The 23684-nt window shown below is 60.3% G+C and overlaps 1 protein-coding gene across 2 annotated transcripts in view; it reads right to left on the minus strand.

Annotated features, from left to right (window-relative positions):
- Positions 1–23684, minus strand: part of CACNA1S (calcium voltage-gated channel subunit alpha1 S) — a 65835-nt gene that overhangs the window by 12136 nt on the left and 30015 nt on the right. For both annotated transcript variants that reach the window (XM_036856053.1, XM_036856061.1), the window contains exons 12-28: positions 23674–23684; positions 22649–22769; positions 22227–22341; positions 21696–21789; positions 20943–21012; positions 18045–18177; positions 17311–17440; positions 14046–14105; positions 12694–12800; positions 12189–12276; positions 11824–11931; positions 9669–9721; positions 9310–9456; positions 8714–8915; positions 8165–8323; positions 6771–6881; positions 5874–5957 (exon numbers count right to left, since the gene is read on the minus strand). The exon at positions 23674–23684 is cut by the window's right edge and continues 197 nt beyond it. In XM_036856053.1, the coding sequence (XP_036711948.1) occupies positions 5874–5957; positions 6771–6881; positions 8165–8323; positions 8714–8915; positions 9310–9456; positions 9669–9721; positions 11824–11931; positions 12189–12276; positions 12694–12800; positions 14046–14105; positions 17311–17440; positions 18045–18177; positions 20943–21012; positions 21696–21789; positions 22227–22341; positions 22649–22769; positions 23674–23684 (1793 nt within the window). The remainder of the gene's footprint in view (positions 1–5873; positions 5958–6770; positions 6882–8164; positions 8324–8713; positions 8916–9309; positions 9457–9668; positions 9722–11823; positions 11932–12188; positions 12277–12693; positions 12801–14045; positions 14106–17310; positions 17441–18044; positions 18178–20942; positions 21013–21695; positions 21790–22226; positions 22342–22648; positions 22770–23673) is intronic.

Below are 23684 nucleotides of genomic sequence, written 5' to 3' on the forward strand. Positions count from 1 at the left end.
ACAGTGAGGCCACAGGCTGGGGGCAAGGGAGCAAGGAGAGGAGGGAAGACCGAAGACGGGCAGGTCCCTTCTCGCCTCCAAGATGCAACCTGTGTGTCTGGGGTCTGTGATGCTGGGGCCGTATGGGGGGCGGCACGCGGGAAAGTACCTGCTCATGGTCACAAGGGGAGTCACACCCCTGTCTCTTGAGTCCAGGGGTGCTGGCCAGCTCCCTTGTGCTGCTGAGGCCCTCACCGGGGTCCCATCCTCTGTGGCAAAGGCCCTCTGGGGGAGTCTGAGACCCCCCAGCAGATGCATCTCTGCCCACACCCCCCCAGCCCCCCACCTGGAAGCAGGACCTAGGCTTCCATCTCAGGGCCAGGGTCTTAAAGGGTGGGCACGAGGTGCTGGGAGCAGCCTTTATTCCTGTTTACTCTGAGCTCCTCCCTTGGGCCACATTTCAGGAGAAGCCCTGTTTCTGGAGTCCTGGGATGGGGAATCATTGCTTTATCTCCTAATTACTTGTGGGGGGACTGGTTCCCAGTATGCTATTTCCCCACCAAGCAGCATTCTCCAGGGCAGCTTTCACCTGGAACACTGGTTCTCAGTCCAGGCTGGGCATCAGAATGCTGGGTCCCCACCCCGGCCGATTGAGTCAGCTCCTGGGGCCTGGGCCTGGCTTCCGGGTGTAAATGCACCCCAGGTGATTTCACATGCAGCCAGGGGTGACAAGCCACGTTCCAGACCTGTGCGGCCAACATGGTACCACCAGCCACACGTGGCTCTTTGGGTTACAGTGAAAATTACATAGACTTAGTAATTCATCTCCTCAGTTGCACTGGCCACGTTTCAAGTGACCAGTAGACACGTGCGGCTCGTGGCTACTGCACTGGACAGAGCAGAGCCGGGACTGCGGAGAGTGCTGACGGTTGGTGCTGCCCCGGTCTGCTCCCCGGTTTATACGGCAGGAATATAAATCAGTACTTTAACTCAAAGTCTTAACATGACTTCAAGCAAACAGTCCTGGTTAGGGGCATCTGCTGTCCCTAAAAACCAAAAGGTGACCAACGACGCCCTCGGCCCTCCTGCACCAAAGAAACTGCTCTGATTTACCCCAGACTCCCCGGCACAGACCTCAAAACTCCGAGAAGTAAATTGTAATTTGAGCTGAGACTGCGCTGGTGAGAAGTGCTGCTCTCAGACCCTGGGGCCTTTGGGGGGCTATTTCCCAGCAGGTGCCCTAGTTTGCCCAGAACGCAGCCTGCCCCCCTCGGCCCCGCCCCCTCCGGACCTGCTTGGATACAGGATGCTCTTCCCCACGCCCCTCCTCCCAGCTGCCCCTGGCAGGCACTCTGGGGGGGGGGGAGGGGAATGCCTTGTGACTTCAACCTCTGGCTCCGGGATCTGCCCCTCCCTGTCCCCTGCTCCCCTCCTTCACCCGGCAGCCACCTCAGCTTCAGATCCTCAGCGAGGCCACCCTGGAGGGCTCCGCCTCTGGGATCCTGATCTCTGGCAGAACCCCCCGCCCACGCCCTGCTGGTTTTCATCCCACCCCCAGGCCTCATCCCCTCCGCTTCTCCTGGGCCAGCTCCTGGGCTCACATACTGGCTACTTGTACTGAGATCCAACGAGCCGGCCCTCAAGGCCACAACGATCCTGGTATCTGACCCCTTGTTCCAGGCCTCAGGGCTGCCAAGCATGACTCCAGGGAGCAACTGGGCAGTCGCCACCAACCCCGTCCCCCCGCCCAGACTCAGACCCCTGCCTCCTGGCCGTGTGGCAGCCCCATCAGCTTCCTGCGGTGGGTTCATGACAGCAGCTGTCCCTCAGAGGCAAGTCACACTGTCACACCCACCGCCCTCCCTCCCCGAGGACTCTGCCTGCTCCTCAGATGCCCTCGCGGCACCCAGCATGGACGCTGCCTGCCCTCCTCCCCCACACCCTGCCCCCTTTCACACTTTGCATTTCTCACGGCTTCTGTCTTACACTCATCTTGCCCCAGGGCTCTGAATCGCATCCTTTTCTACCTCCTGTGAGACCCTAACAGTTTCCTCAGCGGTCTCTTCCCTCCTCCATGCTGGCTCCACCCACAGCCTCCGTTTCCTCCAAATGAATGGGAGAAAATATTTGCAAACGAAGCAACTGACAAAGGATTAATCTCCAAAATATACAGGCAGCTCATGCAGCTCAATATCAAAAAAACAAACAACCCAATCCAAAAATGGGCAGAAGATCTAAATAGATATTTCTCCAAAGAAGATATACAGATGGCCAACAAACACATGAAAGGATGCTCTACATCACTAATCATTAGAGAAATGCAAATCAAAACTACAATGAGGGGGCTTCCCTGGTGACGCAGTGGTTAAGAATCCGCCTGCCAATGCAAGGGGCACAGGTTTGAGCCCTGGCCCGGGAAGATCCCACATGCCGCGGAGCAACTAAGCCCGTGCGCCACAACTACTGAGGCTGCGCTCTAGAGCCCGTGAGTCACAACTACTGAGCCCACGTGCCACAACTACTGAAGCCTGCGCGCCTAGAGCCCGTGCTCTGCAACAAGAGAAGCCACGACAATGAGAAGCCTGCGCACCGCAACGAAGAGTAGCCCCCGCTCACTGCAACTAGAGAAAGCCCGCGTGCAGCAACGAAGACCCAACACAGCCAAAAATAAATAAATTAATTAAAAAAAAAAAACTACAATGAGGTATCACCTGACACCGGTCAGAATGGCCATCATCAAAAGATCTACAAACAGTAAATGCTGGAGAGGGTGTGGAGAAAAGGGAACCCTCTTGCACTGTTGGTGGGAATGTAAATTGATACAGCCGCTATGGAGAACAGTATGGAGGTTCCTTAAAAACTAAAAATAGAACTACCATTCGACCCAGCAATCCCACTACTGGGCATATACTCTGAGAAAAACATAATTCAAAAAGAGTCATGTACGCCAATGTTCATTGCAGCTCTATTTACAATAGCCAGGACATGGAAGCAATGTAAGAGTCCATTGACAGATGAATGGATAAAGAAGATGTGGCACATACATACAATGGAATATTACTCAGCCATAAAAAGAAACGAAATTGAGTTATTTGTAGTGAGGTGGATGGACCTAGAGTCTGTCATACAGAGTGAAGTAAGTCAGAAGGAGAAAAACAAATACCGTATGCTAACACACATATATGGAATCTTAAAAAAAAAAAAAAAAGGTTCTGAGGAACCTAGGGGCAGGACAGGAATAAAGATGCAGATGTAGAGAATGGACTTGAGGACACAGGGAAGGGGAAGGGTAAGCTGGGACGAAGGGAGAGAGTGGCATGGATATATATACACTACCAAATGTAAAATAGATAGCTAGTGGGAAGCAGCCGCATAGCACAGGGAGATCAGCTCGGTGCTTTGTGACCACCTAGAGGGGTGGGATAGGGAGGGTGGGAGGGAGACGCAAGAGGGAGGAGATATGGGGATATATGTTTACGTATAGCTGATTTACTTTGTTATAAAGCAGAAGCTAACACACCATTGTAAAGCAATTATACTCCAATAAAGATGTTAAAAAAGAAAAAAAATGAAGGGGGTCTGCTGCCCTCTAGTAACCGCCTCCCCGCAGACTCCGGTGAAGCTGTTTCCTGAACTGGCCACCTTGATTTCCTGGCCCTGCAGCCCCTGCTCCATCCTTGTAACTGGCTCCAGTCCCCCAGTCTGCTGTCTGTCACCCCGCAGCTCACGGATGGCTCTCTGGTCCCAAGCCCCGTGGCCTTGCCAGCTGGAAGGCTGTGGAACCTCAACCCCCCAGGCTTCGGCCACCCCCTCCCTTCCTTGATGGGGCGGCTGCCACATTCTGGAGTCAGTGACCCTCGGTTCCTGGCCTGCGTTTCCAATGACGCGCCGCTCGTCTGCACGCGCACACCAGCACCCAACCCCCAGCACCAGAGCAGAATCGTGGAGGTGGCCCCCCATCCTTCAGGCATCCTCCCGGGGCCCTGGGCGGCACTCAACTCGTCCCGCTGCACCTCCCAGAGCCGTGAGCTCTCCTGCTCGTCCTCACGTCCGCCCCGACTCTCCCGGAACCCCTTCTGCTCCGGGGATGAACTGCCGTTCCCAGAGCCAGCCCTCCCCGGGACACAGGGTCTCCTGCCCTCTCACCCAAGGGCTTAGCTCCTGCAGTCGCCCCTGTACTGCCTGATTCTCCCATGAGCCCAGGATGTGCTCTAATTTCTCCCATTTTCAAGAAAACTCTCCTAGGCTCCACGCTCTCCTCCACCTCCTAAGCCATTTCTCTTTGTAGCAAAAAGAGAGAACTGTCCAGGCTCACAGCCTGCCCTGCTCTCCTCAGCCCACTCCAGCCGGGCGTTCTTTCCCGAGAGTCCCATGAGACTGTCGGGCCAGGCTCCCGGGAGGGACAACACCGGGCGCGGCCTCTGGACCTTCGCTCTCTAAATACCCTCTTCTCTCCGTGGCTGGTCTCACCCCCTCCCACGACTCTAAATGCCAGTTCCTCCAGTAGTCTCCGATTTAGATCTCCAGCCTGACCAGCCTCTGCGCGCCAGGCTCGTAAATCCAAGCCTGCTGCAGTGTCTCCATCCGGATGCCCTGCGAGCGTCCTGAGTTGTCACCCCCCCCAAGCGGGACTCTTGGTTTCCGCCCCACACCTGCTCCTCTGGGAGTTGGCACATCACAGTAAATGGAAGTTCAGTTTCTTGGGCAAAATCCTTGTAGTCACCGTTGATTAGTTTTCCTCTCACCCTGAATCAAGTTCATCAGCAAATACTATCCGCTCAGTGCTCCAAGCAGATCCAGTGGTTGGCTACTTCTCCCCTCCTGACCGCCCCCCGGGTGGCCCTTAGTGTCCCCTACAGCTTGCTTTCAGCACAGCAGCCCAAGGGATCCTCTGAGAATGGAGGTCAGAGCGGGTGTAAACGCCTCCGGGGCTCTCATCTCCCCCCAGAACAGAGCCCAGGATCAGAAGCGTGGCTCTGCAGGGCCCACGTGATCCGGGCCCCGCCCTCTCTCTGAGCTCACCTCACCCCAGCCGCCAGGCCTCCCGCCGGTCCTCAGACACGCCCACATGCTCCTAGCTCCCTGCCCAGGCCTGCGCACTCCCCACCTCACCCCCCACCCCGCGCGGCCCACCCTGTGCTTCATGCAGGGCTGTGCTCGGTACCACCTGCCATCACCTCCCACTCCCTTCACTCGAAGGCTCCACCTGCTTGATTTTTCTTCATCACACGCGCTGGCCACACCGGCCACGCGACAGATTCATTTTCACTGTCCGTTCGCTCCCCCGCCCCCCGCCCCATGCTCTTGTTCCTTGCTGTACCTCTAGCCTGTGGGAGGCGCTCAGTATTTGAGGAGTAGGTGAAGGACCGCCTCCCGAACTGTGCCCCCTGCTTGTAGTCGCTCTCACCTCCTGCCCTTGGCCTCCAGGGTAACGTTTTAGAAGTGTAGCTTTCATCCTTCCACGGCCCTGTTCAGAGACCTCCAGCGGCGCCCACACTGCCGGCTGCACAAGGTCTGCACGCTCGTGTGCTTCTACTGACCGACCTCTCCGCGCGCCCCAAACCTTCTGTTCATTCGTCTCCCTCCTGCACCCTTCCGGCAGCAGCCCTGCCTGTGCTGCTTGCTCCCACCTCTCTTTCCTTCAGGAACCCCTTCAGATGGCGCCACCTCCATGAAGTCTTCCCTGACCACGCCACCCTGGGACGACCTCTCCCTTCCACCGTGGCGCTTGCCATGGGCGGCCTGGCACAGTCATTGTGCCTGGAATCTGAGGTGTCTGTCTGCTCTACAGGATTTGTAACCCGGGGTGACGGGCTGCACACGCATCGGGTACCCCGCAAGGGTCTGTGGCCTCAGCCCCACCCCAGCAATGGCTGTGCCCGCCCGGTACTCACATCAATCTCACTGAGGATGACGTCGATGATGCTGCCGATGACAATCAGGAAGTCAAACACGTTCCAGGGGTCCCCAAAATAGCCCTGGGGGAGGGGCCCGGGGTGAGCTGTGGAGGGGAGGGGCTGGGGTCCCCAAAATAACCCTGGAGGGAGGGGCCCCAGGGTGAGCTGTGGAGGGGAGGGGCTGGGGTCCCCAAAATAGCCCTGGGGGGAGGGGCTCGGGGTGAGCTGTGGAGGGGAGGGGCTGGGGTCCCCAAAATAGCCCTGGGGGGAGGGGCCCGGGGTGAGCTGTGGAGGGGAGGGGCTGGGGTCCCCAAAATAGCCCTCGGGGAGGGGCCCGGGGTGAGCTGTGGAGGGGAGGGGCTCAGAGGCCAGCAGAGTGCAGTGGTCCCTGTCAGGGGGAGGCAGAACTGCAGGGCCAGGCAGGGCTGGGCCAAGATGCCACTTCCCATGGGTGCTCCAGGGCCCCACCCACTCCCGCTCCCCTCCCTCCAGAGCATAAAGTGGTCCAAGGGGAGGGCAGTGTGCCTGGGCACTCAGGACTTGGGGTCCTGGTCCGCACGGGGAAGTCCTTCATCCCCCGCTTGAAGCCCAGTCTGGTCTGGGCCTTGCAGGCAGACCTGACACGGGGGCCGGGGGTGGGCAGTGGACGTGGAACCCAGGACACAGCAGGATGCTCCCTGGCCCAGGGGCCGCTCTTCAGAGGCTTAAGGGAAAGGGGGCCACAAGACAGGCTCAAAGAAAGGGGGGGGGCGGCCACATCTAGTCCTGCCGGCCAGTAGCGGCCTGCCCGCCCCGGGCTGAGCAGGGCGGGAGCAGAAATGCCGAGGGAGGGCGTCCTGCAGGACGAGGCCGTGAGGGCTCCATGGGAAGGCCTCATCCTGCCGCAGGACTCACCCTGGCCTTGAACGCCATGAGCTTGAGGATCATCTCCAGCGTGAAGATGGTGGTGAAGGCCACGTTGACGACGTCTGAGATGTGGTTCATCTGCTCTGACTGGCTGTAGTGCTGCGGAGGCCCAGGGAGGGGCTGGGGGCCGGCTCTGCCCCTTGCGGAGACACCCCCAGAGCCCTGCTTTCTTCTGCGGGGCCCCTGCCCACCTTCCTTTAACCTCAGAAAACCAGAGCCCGCTCTGGCAAAGTGCAGAATCCTACCAGGCCTACGGCCACGCCCTCTCCCCTCGAAGGACCGTGAGGGGAGGAGGAGGGGGCCGACCCTGGTCTCGTGAACAGCACACGTCTGTTCCTGGAGGCCAGGAGGGAGGCCCCCCAGCAGGGCTCTGTGAGCGGCTCCCCGAGCCGTTTGGGTACAGGACCAGGAGGGCAGACCCCTGTTCTAGGTGGGACCGCCGCCCCCTGCAGGTGGCACCTGAGATCACCAGGCGCCCGTGCCTGCAAGCTACCCCGGGACACCGAGGCAGCCCCAAGCAGCGCCCTCGGCCGCCTCGAGCCTCCCCTGTGACCCTCCTGAAATCGATGTCCTTGTAACATTTCCCAGAAATCTCTCACCCTTTTTAAAATAAAGTTGACACGACCCCACTTCCTCCACGAAACCTCCCCAGGTCGTAGAAGGATCTGGCATCTCCCCTGCCCCACCCCGTCTTGGCAGGGCTGACTGATTCTGCTGCCCAGCTCAGGGCCCACGTGAGCCGTGGCTCGTGAGCCCCTGTCCGCTCTGGGCCCGCTGGCTCCGTGACTCCCTTCCCAGACCCTCCCCACCGGCAACGCGTGGTCGTGTCGTTGCCAGTGGCTGGGGCTCCGGGGCCGGGGACCCTCGCTGTGTGATGCCATTTATGCGGGGCGTTAGGGATCAGCTGCTTGCTTAAGGCTTGATAACACCGCTGCTGATTATGACTTGTCTGTAAAGTGTGCGCGTCTCCTCAGAGACACCTGTTCCCTGAATATTACATCCCCTTTTCTTGGGACTGGAGCTGACATTGCAGCCATCTCCAGCATCCGGATGTGCAACAGCAGGAGGAGAACAGAGAAGGCGCTTCGTGCTTCCCACACAGCCCCACCCTCCTGCGCAGCCGTCTCCTGGTTCCAGAGCAGCCACAGCCGTGTGTGCCCTTGAATTATGGCCCTAGTGAGCCGCTGAGTGCCTGGCACCCGGGCCTGCGTCCAGTTCACCCCCCTGCCCCACGTGGCACCTCAGCACAGTGCCTGGCACAGAACAGGTGCCAGGAAGAGTCTACCGGGGGCAGTCAGCCTGGAGCCCCGCTCCCTCTGCCCTGCCCAGGCCCCGGCCTGGTGGGCGCTGGTCTCGGGGGGCCTGGTCCCCGGGGGCCTTACCTGCATGCCCAGGCAGATGGTGTTGAGCATGATGAGGGCGAACATGAGGTACTCGAAGTAAGAAGAGGTGACGATGTACCACACCTGGTACTGGTACGGGTTTTTGGGGATGTAGCACCTCAGGGGACGGGCCTTCAGGGCGTACTGCACGCACTGGCGCTGAGACAGGACACGATGGGCAGGTCAGTACCCAGGGCCGCCCACCCCTGCCCCCGCCACGTCCACGCCCACAGGCTGGAGGGGCCCTGCATTCAGCAGGCCAAGGGCAGCTGTGGCCAAGGGCCTCTGCTGGGCTGTTGAGGGGAAGAGTTCCACTGGGCCGGGGTTCCCCTGGAACCATCACAGCCCATTTCTAGCACGGCTCTCACCCAGCCCAGGGGCTCTGGGCATCACGATGGGTCCACAGGAGACCCCACCCGACCACCGTGCGCTGCTTCAGGTGGGAGATGGGTCGGAGGTGGGTCTGGGATCAGCCCCTGCCCACGGGCCCTTTCCCCAGCCCGAGCCCCGGCCCGGTGGGCGGGGGGCCCGGAGCGGGGGGCCCAGCACCTGATTCTTGTCCAGCTCGCAGTTCTTGTACTCGGTCTCCCCCTGCTCCTGGAAGGTGACGATGACGAAGCCCACGAAGATGTTCATCATGAAGAAGGCGATGAGGATGATGTAGATGATGAAGAAGGTGGCCATCTCCACGCGGTTGTTGTACACGGGGCCCTTGTCCTCCTCGTGAGAGTCAATGGCCCTGTACAGCAGCCTGGGGTGGGCAGAGGACGGAGGTGTGCCGGGCGGGGCGGTGAGGCAGAGCCAGGCCGGGAAGGGCGGGCTTGGTCCTCCCGGCCGTGGGGAGCCAGGGGGGGCCTCTGGACAGTCACGCGAGGGGGGAGAAGGTAGGGCCCTGCCCAGAAAGGCTGAGCAGGTGGAAGGGGCCTGCCTTCCATCCTCCACGGGATGCCCTGGCTCCCCGCAATCACTCGGGCAGAGAGGCCCACACTGTGCCACCCCTGGTCGGGCTGTCTCTGGAGTGAGCGGTCAGCACCCGAGTCCCATGCACACACCGCGGGAGCCAGGGTGGCTTGCTGCAGGAGCATGGGTGGCGCCCAGGCCCTCCCCGGCCTCTGGCCGCGTCGCTGGGCCCCGCCCTCACTCACTCAGGCCACCCCTCGAAGGTGGACACCGTGAAGAGTGACATCATGGCCGAGAGCACGTTGTCGAAGTGGAAGTTGCTGTGTGTCCACTGGCGGGGGCGCAGCTCCATCTGCGTGGGGTCCCCGTCCTTGTACACGTAGTAGTAGCCCCTGAGGCGGGGAGGCGCAGTCACCGCACTGTGCTCGCGGGTCCCCGTCCACGTCCGCTGGGCCCCGGGCGGTGAGTGTGGGGGAGGAGGGCAGGTCTGGACCGGGGACCCCTCCCGAGGTCACTCGAGGAAGGGGCTTCTGTGAGCCTGAGGGGCTCAGTTTCCCAGTCCCCCCGCGGAAGGGCCACCCTGCCCCCCCTGCCCCCCGCACACCTGCACTCCTCCTCTGTCATCTTGGACAAGTCATTGCAGCTGAAGAACTTGCCCTGCATCCAGGAGGGAGGGAGGGAGACAGGTTGTCATGGAGACAGGATGGAAAGATGGGGTGGAAGGGAGGAGGGAAGGCAGGGCCTGAGGGCAGCCTAACCGTGGGGGCAGGGCCCCAGGATAGTCTCCATCAGGTCACTGCTCCCTCAGCCACCCGTGGGCTCCCCGCCAGGCAGACAGCTGCGAGGCTGGGAGCCAGCCCCGCAGACGATGAGCTTTGCTGAGTGCCCCAGGCTGGGCCTGAAGAAGGGAGGTATGGTGCCAGCTTGAACTCTGCTTCCCGCTCAGGAGCCCCTGCCCCTGCCCGCACTGCTAGGGCTCCGCATCATGGAGCAAGAAGAGGGGCTGCCCCACCTCCCCACCTTCCTTCCCAGGCCCTGGGGCGGTGCAGGGATGGAGCCCAGCTGGGCCCGGATGACACATCTTATCTCAAAATTGAGCAGGGGTCCCGGCACGCCCGCTCCCCCAAGGCTGAGTAGGGGAGCTCTGTGATCCCCTCTGCTGACTGCAGCCCAAGCAGTTTCTCCTTTGATTTACATCACATATTGGGCGCCCACGGAAGATTTTGTTTCAACAAAAGGAGTTGATTGCTAGATCTGACTGTGGCTAAATTAAGTTTGAATCCATAGATGCTGGTCTGGGTCCCTCAAAGGTCGGGAGAGGTAAATGCCTTGGCCAGGGACACAGGAGCAGCTGAAGGCACGGCCACCCTGTCACTGCAGGCTCTTGCCGTCCCTACCACCTCCCCCTAATGTCACGGAGCAGAGGGTGAAGGTGAGGCAGGGGATGTTGGGGCAGGAGCCGGCAGAGGACGCCGCTGCCACTGGGCAGGGTTTTGGGCACTTGAAACCAAACACCCAATCTAGTACGGAAAGCAGATATAGTACGGATACACGTGGCCAGTGCATTACCAGTGTGATGTAAATGCCACCTGTACCTGGCGTTTGCCTACCATCTGGGCAGGCACTGGGGGTCTGTCGATGAGAGACTAACACACACAGGGGGTTGGGGGTGGGGGAGCAGCTGCTCGCTCATTCTTTCGTGGAGCACGTCTTGGGGGCCCGGATGGGTGCCAGGGTGAGGATGAGTCCTGCAGAGACTCTGCCCTGAGCGGGTCCCAGGGCCCCCAGGCTGCAGAGGCAGAGGCTGGGGATGGGGCGGGGGGTGGCCCTGGCTGGAGCTGTGGGATAGGGCCGAGTGCAGGCCACTGTAAGCACTAGGTTTGGCGGCTAAGCTGTCTCAGTCCAGACGCCCCTCCCGCCCCTCCAGGACAGAGGCCAACAGGACCCGGTCCCCTATAGGTCCTCTGGGAGCCCCACCCTGATGGCCCTCCCCAAAGCCTGCCCCTGCCCATGGAGAGGGCCTTGTGGGGTTTGCTCCATGACCGCCTCAAGCCCTAGCAGAGGCCCGGGCCCAGAGGAAGTGCTCCATAAGTGTTTGTTGAATGAATGAGTGATTGTAAGATGATGCCATTGTATGTGTAAGAATGACTGAGGTTACATAATCGTGACGGTGCGTTGCGGTTGGGAGCAGAGGGTCACGGAAGGAAGAGGGTCATGAATGTGGGTGGTGCCCTCAGGTGTCCGTGTCTGTGTCCTGCAGGTGATCTAAGAGCCGGAGGCCTCCAGAGGTCGGCTGCACAGGAGAAGACGGCCTGTCGGGGTGATTGCCACGCGGGAACGAATAGCGGAGTTCTCCCAGGAAAGTGAGAACAGAAGCGGGGTGGCTCCCAGATGTGAAACGACGGACCCCCACCCGCGGAAGCTTGCGGGAGACACACCTGCTGGCGCAGGGGGTGCGGAGGCTGGGGCGGGCGTGTCCTGGAGGGGGTGGGGAGCATGACAGTGGGGCCCGGCAGGCGGGGGCCTTCATCGTGGAGAGCCGGCAAGACAGCAGGTGGCCCGCAGAGCCGCGGGGGCCAGGTGGGGCGTCACCTAGGAACCCAACTCAGGCTCTTGACGGCATAGCCTTACCCCTATGCGTTCAGGACATCTGCCTTCACGGTCTGGGGCTCCCCTCGTTTAGAGGGAAACGGACCGGCTCTTGCCTCGGCCCAAGAGCTGGCACCGGAGCTGGGGGAGTGAGGGCAGGAGGGGCTCACCTTGAAGAGCTGGACGCCGATGCAGGCGAACATGAACTGCAGGAGGGTGGTGACCAGGACGATGTTCCCGATGGTGCGGATGGCCACGAACACGCACTGCACCACGTGCTGGGGAGGGAGGCCCGGTCGGCACCTCTCCCCATCCCCTCGCCGGCCCGTGCCAGCCGAGGGGCCCCCAGGGCGCAAGCTTAGTTGCCTCCCGGTTTGTTGGGGGCAGAGCGGGGCTCATGGGGGCACGGCTGCCCAGCCACACCCCACCCCCATTGGGCAGAGGGGATGGGATGGGCCCGGCAATGGCCGGGCTGGCTGGCTGAGTGAGCCCTGGCAGCCCCGTTCTCCCCCGGGGTCCCGCCGGCCCCTCTCACCTTCAGCCCTTTGGCTCTGTTGATGGCCCGGAGCGGTCGGAGTACCCTCAGCACCCTCAGGATTTTCACCACGGAGATGGTGCTAGACCTGGGGGGTGGCCTGCTCAGCTCTCCGCCTGCCCCCAGCTCTCCGCGCCCACGCCTGCCTCCCCCAGCTCCCCTTAAGCTCCGCCCCAGGATACAGGCGCCTCCCGGGCCCTGGGCTGGTTTCCTCCAGGGCTGCCCACAGACCCTGTCTCTCCCATCAGACTGGAGCGCCCTGGGCACCGGGGCTGTGCTCCCCGTGGGGCTGTGGAGGGGACTCCCTGCTCCTGTCCGCATCCCCCCTGGTCTCCAGCACACGCTCTGCCCACCTAGCCTTGTCACTCAGTCCAGCTGGTGACAACCCAAGGGACCCCCCCCCACCCTGGCCTGTGGTCCCGAGAGACCGTCCCCTTGTGGCTCAGTGCCCACCAACCAACAGCGGCTGAGCTGCCGCTCTGGGGCCCCGGGTTGCCCCGCTCACTCGAGTCCTATGGAGATGAGGGACACGGCCACCACCACCAGGTCCAGGATGTTGAAGTAGTTGCGGCAGAAGGAGCCCTTGTGCAGGAAGGCCCCGTAGGCGGTCATCTGGGGAGAGAGGTGGCATCCTGGGTGGGGAGGACCCTGGGGACACTCCTTGCTGGGTCCTCAGGGCATTGCCCTGTTCTCTGCACCCGCTTCTGGGAGCACTGACACCTCTCACGGGCAGCGAGGCCAAGGGAGCCCTGGGTCTCCTTCCTTACCCAGCCACAGGGGGATGCCCTGCCCTCTGCTCTGCAGAATAATACAATTCTTCCTCCTCCTCCTCCTCTCCCTCCTCCTCCTCCCTGGAAAGCATTTTAGGCGTGGTTGGGTCAGGCTGAACAGCCCGTCAAGGACTGAAGACCTTGCCCAGGCACCCACCCCTGCACGCGTGCTATATCTCAGCCCAGAAGGGCCACTTTCTCCTCTCTGAGCACATCCCAAACATCGCTGTACAATGCGTTTGCATTGTTTTGTCCTCCTTGACTGCCCCTGCTCTCTCTCTAATGAAGTCCTGTCCAATTTCAAGGCCTAACTCTAAAGTCACCACCTCCAGGAAGTCCTCCTGGACCTCAGGGTAGCCACCATCTCCCTCTGATCCATTCCTTTAATAATCGGGGCCCTGAAAGAAAGGACTGTCCTCACTTCATACTGCAGCCGGCTCTGGGCCTGCTCTCCCTTCACGGCTCCCCTCTCCCCTCCTGGTTCATGGAGGTGAAGGCTGGGGTTACGGGTTCCAGTCACAGATGGGAGGTTTCTGCCCCCAGACCCCATCCCCCACCAATGATGGTGTGAACCCAGTGTGTCCACCTTGAGAACGGGAGGGCAGCGGTGTGCTATGGGCAAGGGGTGGGAGGGCCGTGAGAGGGCGGAGCTGCCAGAAACCCCACCCAGGGTGACAGCCACTTCTCTGGGATCCTGGGGAGGCCTTTCAGTCGCTGGTAACAAAGGTCCGGGAACAGATCACAGCTTAGGCTAGTTGTGCCTTGACTGTGGAAGAACGTGCCCAAGGCTTCAGAGACACGCAGGGTGCTCTGCTGAGAGCCCCACAGGCCGCGGGTTGACTGTACCTCATGCCTCCACACCCCTACCCGCTTACCCACTCACACCAGCTCATGAGCTGAGACCATCCGGTCTCCTGGGCCCTGTGAATCTTTCCCTGCTGCTCTCCACCACCTCCTTGCTTTTCCCTCCTCCCTGCAACCCAGCCCCTGGTGAGCACAGCCTGTGTAAGCAGGAGCCACAGCGGGTCTGGTCCCTGGCCTGGAGATGCCCTTCGCCCAGGCTGTCTGTCTCACAGCCTTCACTCACCTTGAGGACAATCTCCACAGTGAAGACAGAGGTGAACACGATGTCAAAGTACCCAAGGATCTGGTGACAGGGCAGAGGTCGGTGAGAGGAGGGGCAGAGCAGTGACAGCATCTTTATCTTCATCGGCATCACCACCATCACCATTGCCACTACCATCACTATCATCACCACCACCATCACCATCACCATCATCACCACCATCCCCACCACAATCCCCACCACCATCACCATCCCCATCACCATCCCATCCCCACCATCCCTACCACTATCCCCACCACCGTCACCACCATCCCTACCACCATCACCATCCCCACCACCATCACCATCTCCACCACCATCCCCACCACCGTCACCACCATCCCTGCCACCATCACCATCCCCACCACCATCACCATCCCCACCACCACCATCCCCACCACCATCCCCACCACCGTCACCACCATCACCATCCCCACCACCATCACCATCCCCACCACCATCACCATCCCCACCATCCCCACCACCGTCACCACCATCCCCACCACCGTCACCACCATCCCTACCACCATCACCATCCCCACCACCGTCACCACCATCCCTACCACCATCACCATCCCCACCACCGTCACCACCATCCCTACCACCATCACCATCCCCACCACCATCACCATCCCCACCACCATCACCATCCCCACCATCCCCACCACCATCCCCACCACCGTCACCACCATCCCCACCACCATCACCATCCCCACCATCCCCACCACCATCCCCACCACCATCACCATCCCCACCATCCCCACCACCATCCCCACCACCATCACCATCCCCACCATCCCCACCACCATCCCCACCACCATCACCATCCCCACCACCATCCCCACCACCGTCACCACCATCACCATCCCCACCACCATCACCATCCCCACCACCATCACCATCCCCACCATCCCCACCACCGTCACCACCATCCCCACCACCGTCACCACCATCCCTACCACCATCACCATCCCCACCACCATCACCATCCCCACCACCATCACCATCCCCACCATCCCCACCACCATCCCCACCACCGTCACCACCATCCCCACCACCATCACCATCCCCATCACCATCCCATCCCCACCATCCCCACCACCATCCCCACCACCGTCACCACCATCCCTACCACCATCCCCACCACCATCACCATCCCCACCACCATCCCCACCACCGTCACCACCATCCCTACCACCATCCCCACCACCATCACCATCACCATCCCCACCATCCCCACCACCATCACCATCCCCACCATCCCCACCACCATCCCCACCACCATCACCATCACCATCATCACCACCATCCCCACCACCATCCCCACCACCATCACCATCCCCATCACCAACCCATCCCCACCATCCCCACCACTATCCCCACCACCGTCACCACCATCCCTACTACCATCACCATCCCCACCACCGTCACCACCATCCCTACCACCATCACCATCCCCACCACCGTCACCACCATCCCTACCACCATCACCATCCCCACCACCATCACCATCCCCACCATCCCCACCACCATCCCCACCACCATCACCATCCCATCCCCACCATCCCCACCACCGTCACCACCATCCCTACCACCATCACCATCCCATCCCCACCATCCCCACCACCGTCACCACCATCCCTACCACCATCACCATCCCCACCACCATCACCATCCCCACCATCCCCACCACCATCCCCACCACCATCACCATCCCCACCACCCCCACCACCATCCCCACCACCATCACCATCCCCACCATCCCCACCACCATCCCCACCACCATCACCATCCCCACCATCCCCACCACCATCCCCACCACCATCACCATCCCCACCATCCCCACCACCATCCCCACCACCATCACCATCCCCACCATCCCCACCACCATCCCCACCACCATCACCATCCCCACCATCCCCACCACCATCCCCACCACCATCACCATCCCCACCATCCCCACCACCATCCCCACCACCATCACCATCCCCACCACCATCACCATCCCCACCATCCCCACCACCATCCCCACCACCATCACCATCCCATCCCCACCATCCCCACCACCATCCCCACCACCGTCACCACCATCCCTACCACCATCACCATCACCACCACCATCACCATCCCCACCATCCCCACCACCATCACCATCCCCACCATCCCCACCACCATCCCCACCACCATCACCATCCCCACCATCCCCACCACCATCCCCACCACCATCACCATCCCCACCATCCCCACCACCATCCCCACCACCATCACCATCCCCACCATCCCCACCACCATCCCCACCACCATCACCATCCCCACCATCCCCACCACCATCCCCACCACCATCACCATCACCATCACCATCACCATCATCACCACCATCCCCACCACCATCCCCACCACCATCACCATCCCCACCATCCCCACCACCATCCCCACCACCATCACCATCACCATCACCATCACCATCATCACCACCATCCCCACCACCATCCCCACCACCATCACCATCCCCACCATCCCCACCACCATCACCATCCCCATCATCCCCACCACCATCACCATCCCCACCACCATCACCATCCCCACCACCGTCACCACCATCCCCACCACCGTCCCCACCACCACCATCACCATCCCCACCACTGTCACCATCCCCACCACCATCCCCACCACCGTCACCATCCCCACCACCATCCCCACCACCGTCACCATCCACATCCCCACCATCCCCACCACTATCCCCACCACCATCACCACCATCCCCACCACCGTCACCATCCCCACCACCATCACCATCCCCACCATCCCCACCACCATCCCCGCCATCCCCACCACCATCCCCACCACCATCACCATCACCATCATCACCACCATCCCCACCACCATCCCCACCACCATCACCATCCCCATCACCATCCCATCCCCACCATCCCCACCACTATCCCCACCACCATCACCACCATCCTTGCCACCATCACCATCCCCACCATCCCCACCACCATCCCCACCACCATCACCACCATCATCATGGCTAATATCCAGCAACAAGAGCCTGTGTAGGCCCAATGCTGTGACAACACTCTTCAGAAGGAGTGGGCTGGGCAGTCTTGGCCCTCCAGGGATTTAAACTCTAAGCAGCTCTGATGCCCGCAGCCACGCAGAGGACACAGCGAACTCTGGGCATCAGGGTGAGGTGTGCGGGTGACTGAGGCTGGACGGGGGTGGGTGCTGAGCTGGCCGCTGTCACCTGGTTCCTCACGGACTCGGTCCGGATGGGGTCCTCAGCAGCCAGCGCGGCACTGCTGAGCAGGATGAAGAGCAGGATGAAGTTGGTGAACCAGGTGGCGTTGACGATGCGATGACACAGGACGCGGATCCTGCGGGGGGTGGGGGGAAGGTCAGCACGCTGTGAACTGGGCGTTCAGGCCCCAGCAGCCTCCGTCGCTGGGTCCCTCCCTCCCGGTCAGTGGAGGAGGACAGCCGGCATCCGGGTGGTCTCTGGCTGGCCTTGCCGGGCCCTGTCCCACCTTCTGTTCCTGCAGCCCCAGCCCCATCCCGCACAAGCCCTCCCCCAACACTCCACGCCATCCCACGGCATCCCCACCAAAACAACGGGACAGGCCGATCTCCATCCCTGAGGCCGACAGCTGAAACTCCATGAGGACTACAGTCTGTACTTTAAAGGTGTAAAATTGTGAAGCCAGTGAGAACGACAGCTTATCCCCTTGTCCTGCTCTTGGAAAGGAACCAAGAGATGTGATCCCTCTTAGGAGGAAGTAACTGATAAGGCTTAAAGCATTACTTCTCCCAGAGATTCTAGCACTTTCAACTGGGCACAAGGTCTTAAGCTAAAGGAGTGACTTTCTCACGGTGTAATTGTAGGCCCAGGGAGTCGGGAGAAGGGGGCCTTCTCAGAGCAGGAAGCAGCCCTCCCTGAGAGCCCCACCAACCACCCTGCCCCGCCACCGAGGGGCCACCCACTTATTGGTGGGGCTGAAGATGAAGAAGGCGCTGGCTTCTGGAATGGGCACCGCCTTCTCCTTCAGCTGCAACTCGGCCAGCGGGCGGGGTCGTGGGCTTATCGGGATCTCGGGCTCCTCTTCCTCATCATCTCCTGTGGGGGAGGGGAGAGAGAGGTCGAGGTGTCTTTCCACGTTTCACTGCTCCCCTGGCTCCTGTGCTCTGAACCCAACCGTGAACCCCCAGCAGCCCGCAAGCAACACGGGGCACGAGGGCGCCAGCAGAGCCCAGCCAGGCACCTCCCTTCCTCGTGGCACACGGGGCTGAACCGTCCAGACAACTGCCAGCCTCAGAACCTCCCCGACGTCGGGCCAGGAGCAAGGTCTGGGAGCCTTGCTGTTGCGTCTCCTGTCTCGGGGCTCCACCTCGAATGCTCACAAGCTGGGGGCGCCGGGGGGGCCCTGCTTTGCACGAGGCCGGAGTGCTGGGCCCGGCTCCGCCCTTGACCCTCACGCCAGGCAGGCCTCTGCCCCTCCTGAGCGGCAGTCCCTCAGCTCGTGACATCGACGAGGGGCAGGAGGCCTGTTGAGATAAATGCACTCGGAGCTGCTCTCCTGGGGTCGGGTTCCAAAGACCATCATTCAGGGAGGAACTGCCAGCACGAAAAGAAACCAATATTCTTTTCTTCCGGGGCAGGTGTGAGGTGGGAGGGGGTGGGAGGAGGAGAGGGCCCCTCGGGCTCATTTGCTGAGTCTCAGGGCCTTGTGAGAGGGAGCTGTCCCCCCAGGTCCTCAGCTCCAGACTGGGGGCACTGTGGGAAGTTGGGGTGCCCTTTCCTTTGTCCCCTCACCCACAGTTGTCTCCTGCCAGCCCCTGGCAGGGTTCTCCTGCTCTCTCCACCACGGCGGCCTGTGCAGGGTCTCCTCCCGAGACCCCACTTCTTCCTCCCAAAGAGCATCCTAATGGGACATTTCCTGCCTCGCCTGGGACCAAGGGCCCCAGAGGCACATTTTATGCTTAATCGCAGAGACAGTTAATTCTTAGAACTCGCGTATTTGTTTTCTTTTTCCGCCTTAATTCTGAGTTTCTCTGTCCGCGCCCACCGTGTTAACTTCGTTGTGCATATCTTTCGTTGTCAGCCATTTCAGATTATTTTTGGAAAGAAGCAAGATAAACACATTCAGCCCCCTTGGTAAGAACGCTCCTCCGCAGGCCACCCCACAGCCCCTCCCCCACCCTCCCCCTCCTCCCCAGGCCCTGCCCGTCTCCCACCTCAGGTCTCCTGGCTCAGCATCTCCCACCTGCACAGCGACCGCTCCCATCTACTGGGAGATTGGTTATTAGATGAAACAGGTCAAGTTGAATTATTCTAAAACCCAAATGTCCCTTCTGGCAGGTATTTGAAGAATTATCATTAATCTTATCTATACCAGCTCCATCCTCCCCACATTTTACTTTGCAAAATCTTTACATTTTACTTTGCAAAATCCTTGCATTTTTTCCTTTCTTCTTCTTCTTTTTTTCTGGATTTCTATAAGGCTTTTTTTTCCAGTTTTAATATTTTTTTTATTGAAGTGTAGTTGATTTACAATGTTGTGTTAATTTCTGCTGTACAGCAAAGTGATTCAGTTATACATATATATACATTCTTTCTTTTTTATATTCTTCCATCATGGTTTAGCATAGGATATTGATGAATGGATAAAGAAGATGTGATACACACACACACACACACACACACACACACACAATGGAATACTACTCAGCCATAAAAAAGAACACAGTAATGCCATTTGCAACAACATGGATACAACTAGAGATTATCATACTAAGTGAAGTAAGTCAGAAAGAGAAAGACAAATACCATATGATATCACTTATATGTGGAATCTAAAATATGACACAAATGAACCTATCTATGAAACAGAAACAGACTCACAGACATAGAAAACAGACTGGTGGTTGCCAAGGGGGAGGGGGTTGGGGGAGGGATGGAGTGGGAGTTTGAGGTTAGCAGATGTAACCTTTTATATATAGAATAGATAAACAACAAGGTTCTACTGTATAGCACAGGGAACTATATTCAGTGTCCTATGATAAACCTTCATTCTATTTATTGATTGCCTATCTGGTGCCAAACACTGCTATTTGGAGCACAAAGGGTCCCCCTGGAGCTTAGACTCACTAGCGCAAACAGATGCTAATCAGCTGATTCCACAAATAGACATGAAATCACACCAGTGACCCAGGGCTGGAAGGACCCAGGAGTGAGCTAAGAGAGATCGACAGCTCTTGGGCACCAGCCTCTCCCAGGTGGCCTTTTAACCTTCACCGGCTTGGGTGCTCCCTACAAGTGTTCCCTCCTTGGCACCGACGAAGAGGGTTCCTGCTGCAGCCACAGGCTGTTTGCACCTGCGAGGCGTGTGTAGTGCATTCATGGTTGTGCACTATCCATCCCCCTCCCCTCCACCCTGGTCTCCTTCACGTGGCTCTTCTTCCTGGTCATCCCCTGCGGGACACGGACCGTGTGAGCAGCTTGCCCATCTCCTGCACCACACAGGCGGATACACCCCCCTCTGTGAGCTGTTCTGTGTGGCTGGAGGGGCTGGAACAGAAGACGTGGGTGCCCACGAGGCTCTGGGCTCCTTGAAAACCAGGTCCTTAGCCCTGAAGCGCACAGCCAGTGCTCAGTAAATACTGGCTGAATTCATTGAAAATAAAATGTGTACATTTTCCCACTGTGTGTATTGTAGGGAGAGGCAGGCTGGCAGACGGCTCATTTGCAATACGAGGTACGCAAGGGATGTCTGAGTCCTGATCTCCTCGTGGATGGGTCCAGGTAGGGGGACACACAGGAGAGATCTCGTCCCTGGGGAGAAGTCACCCCAGCACACCCGCCCCGGGTCCCAGGACTCTTACCTGGGAAGTCGGCTGACGGGTAGGGGTCCTTCACCTCATTGACATTGGATTCAAACTCATCGATTTTCAGCTGGAGGAAGGAACACGATGAAGGTGAAAACCCAAGCTGTGGTCCCCACCTAATGCGCATCGACTGGAGGGCCGTGCGGGTGTCAGCTCACCTAAGCCTCCCTGTGGCTCGGGGCGGGGTGAGGCAGTGGGTGCTATTACGTCATTCCCGTCTTACAAAGGAGAAGCCGGGCCCAGAAAGGTCAGCCAGGCCGCCCAAGCTACCAGGACCCCAGCCCGTCTGAGCCTGAGCCCCTCACCCCTGCTTAGTTCTCGAGAAGAGAGTGGATTTCCCCAGGCCAGGACCCCTGCTCCGGGGCCAGTTCCTGCCCCTCTGAGCTCTGCTTCCTTGGCTCCAGGAAGGCTGAGCAGGGCCAGGCTGACAGGCGGGGCAGGGCTAGAAACGGGGCGGGGGGGGGGGTGGGGGGAGGCTGGTCTGGGCAGCTCTGTGGGGAGGGGGACACCCTGACTGGGGTGGAAAGCTGGGACTCAAAGGAAGTCTGGTTCCTGGATCGGGGCGTCTGTGTCCTCAGTGCAAAGGATTCCCTGAGACGGAGCTGGTGCCCTCAGCTGGCTGATACCCAGGCAGACAGCCCCTCTCCTGCCTCCCCCTGCCCCCCAGCACCCTAAGGTACCAGGCGAACAGGGGACTCTCAGAGGCCCCTCCCTGTGTGGCCCCTGAGAGCGCCCCCGTGACGGGCTCACCTTGGCCGTGGTGGGGATGCCCTCCCCCTTGGGTTTCTGCTCCAGCTTCTTGGCCACTGTCGACTTCTCCTCCTCTGACTTGTCTGGGAGCCCCCTGGGTTGGAACACGAAGAAAGCCCAAAGTGGAGGCCCAACTGGAAGGTTCTGGGGGACACGCCCAGCCTGAGGACACTGCAGGCTGACCCCGCCCACGGGCTGGGCGCATCGCATCCTCCCTCCGCAACGAGGGAGCAGGACGGCCGGTCCACCCGCCCGCCCGCGGCCGCGCAAGCTCAGCGTCAGCCAGGCCCAGGGGCCAAGGCCGCAGAGGGTTAAACAGCAAACTCTCAGGTGCCGGAGGCTCAGCAGAGGGAAGGGACTCCCTCCAGGAAGCCTGGTGACAGGGCGGAGGCCCAGCCTGCCTGCCGACTTGCCTCCAGCGCTGCCGCTGGGGCAGGCGTCACAGTGGTTTGGCCTCTGCTCCTCAGGGAGCCCCTTGCCCAGAGCGGGCGGAGCCCTGCGGGTCCCTCCTGCTGGGCGCGCCCCACTCACTTGGACATCTTCCTGCGTCTCCGCTCCTCAGCCTTGGCTTTCTGGGCCGAAGTCAGGCTCTCCGCCTCCGCCAGGTTGTCTACCGCGATGGCCAGGAAGACGTTGAGCAGGATGTCTGGGGCGGCCCGCTAAGGAGCTCGGGCGGTGGGGAGGGACGCCTCTGGGGGTGGGCTTGGCAGGACCTGCCTCCTCCCGTGCTCCAGGCTCCCCATCTTTCTGGGACTGATTCCTCCCACCTGTCACCAGTCACCCTGTGTTTCTCTAACCTCCCACCGGAAGGAAGTGTCCTACAGCTATACCCGCACTGCTACCTGCTGTGTCCCACCTCTCCACCCCAGCAGAAGGCCTGGGCACCTTGACCCCGCTTTACGCCCAAGCCCCCTCCCCAGGCTCTTTTCTGTGCCCTGCGTCTGGGGGGATACAGTTGCCGCAGACGAACAGGATGATGAAATAGATGCAGACGAGCACCCCGGGGTAGGTCGGGCCGCCGTAGGCCAAGATCCCGTTGTACATCACGGAATTCCAGTCCTCACCTGTCAGCACCTGGAAGGGGAGGGAGGGAGGGCGACACAGAGGAACTTGAGGGTCTTCTCTGGAGACTGCATTGTCCAAAAGTCCCCTTCCAACTCTGCCCCCAGACCTGTCCTCTCTCTTCATCCACGGCCCAGGGTGAAAGTCCCTGCTCTCCTGAACCTCTTCCGGGGGTCGAAAACCTTATGGTTGGCTCTTCGGGGCCAAGGAGCTTGATTGTGGCATCAAGGCTTCCACGAGCTCTGTTCCTAAGGCCCAGGCTTAGCTGTGTTGCCCACACTGGACCCCCTGCCTTTCCAGCCCCCAGAAAGAGTGCGAAATGTCAGGTGCCTTGAAAGGCAGGATGCCCGGCCAGCCAGGGGGGTGAATGGAAGAACGAGGGTGACACCATGTGTAGGGCCGGCCGGTTGCCACAACTGCCCTTCCCACTGGCAATACCGAGGTGGCGTCCCTGAGTACTGGCCCGACAGAGAGGAACGTGTGTCCGCTCTGCGCTCAGGCAGCTCGTTCCGGAGGCCAGCCGTGGCTTTAGTGAGCGGTGGCCAAGCCATGTCCCCGCAGTGGGAAGTAGTTTGTGTGATCCTCTGGGGCTTTTGCAGCCTTTGGGAGGGACAGCCCACCTTGTCTGACCTTGCGCTCAGAGATTCTAGTAGCACATGGGAGAGAAAGCTCCCTGCCCACCCAACTCCTTCACTCATTAACTGCTGCCCTACTGTGGGCCAGGGCTCTGCTGGGCGAAGGGACGAAGACACACAGGACACACTGGGCACAGCGCCCAGCCTCCAGAGCGTGGAGGAGACAGGCAACTATAGCCTGGAGGGGATGCGGGGGCCCGGAGGGCGATGTCAGATCAGGGAAGGCTTCCTGGAGGAGGTGATGCCCGATCTCCAGTGGCAGGCAGCGGGCTTTAGTCTACCTGGAAGACGC

The sequence above is a fragment of the Balaenoptera musculus genome, chromosome 1 (assembly GCF_009873245.2).
Source record: "Balaenoptera musculus isolate JJ_BM4_2016_0621 chromosome 1, mBalMus1.pri.v3, whole genome shotgun sequence".
Classification (NCBI taxonomy): domain Eukaryota; kingdom Metazoa; phylum Chordata; class Mammalia; order Artiodactyla; family Balaenopteridae; genus Balaenoptera; species Balaenoptera musculus.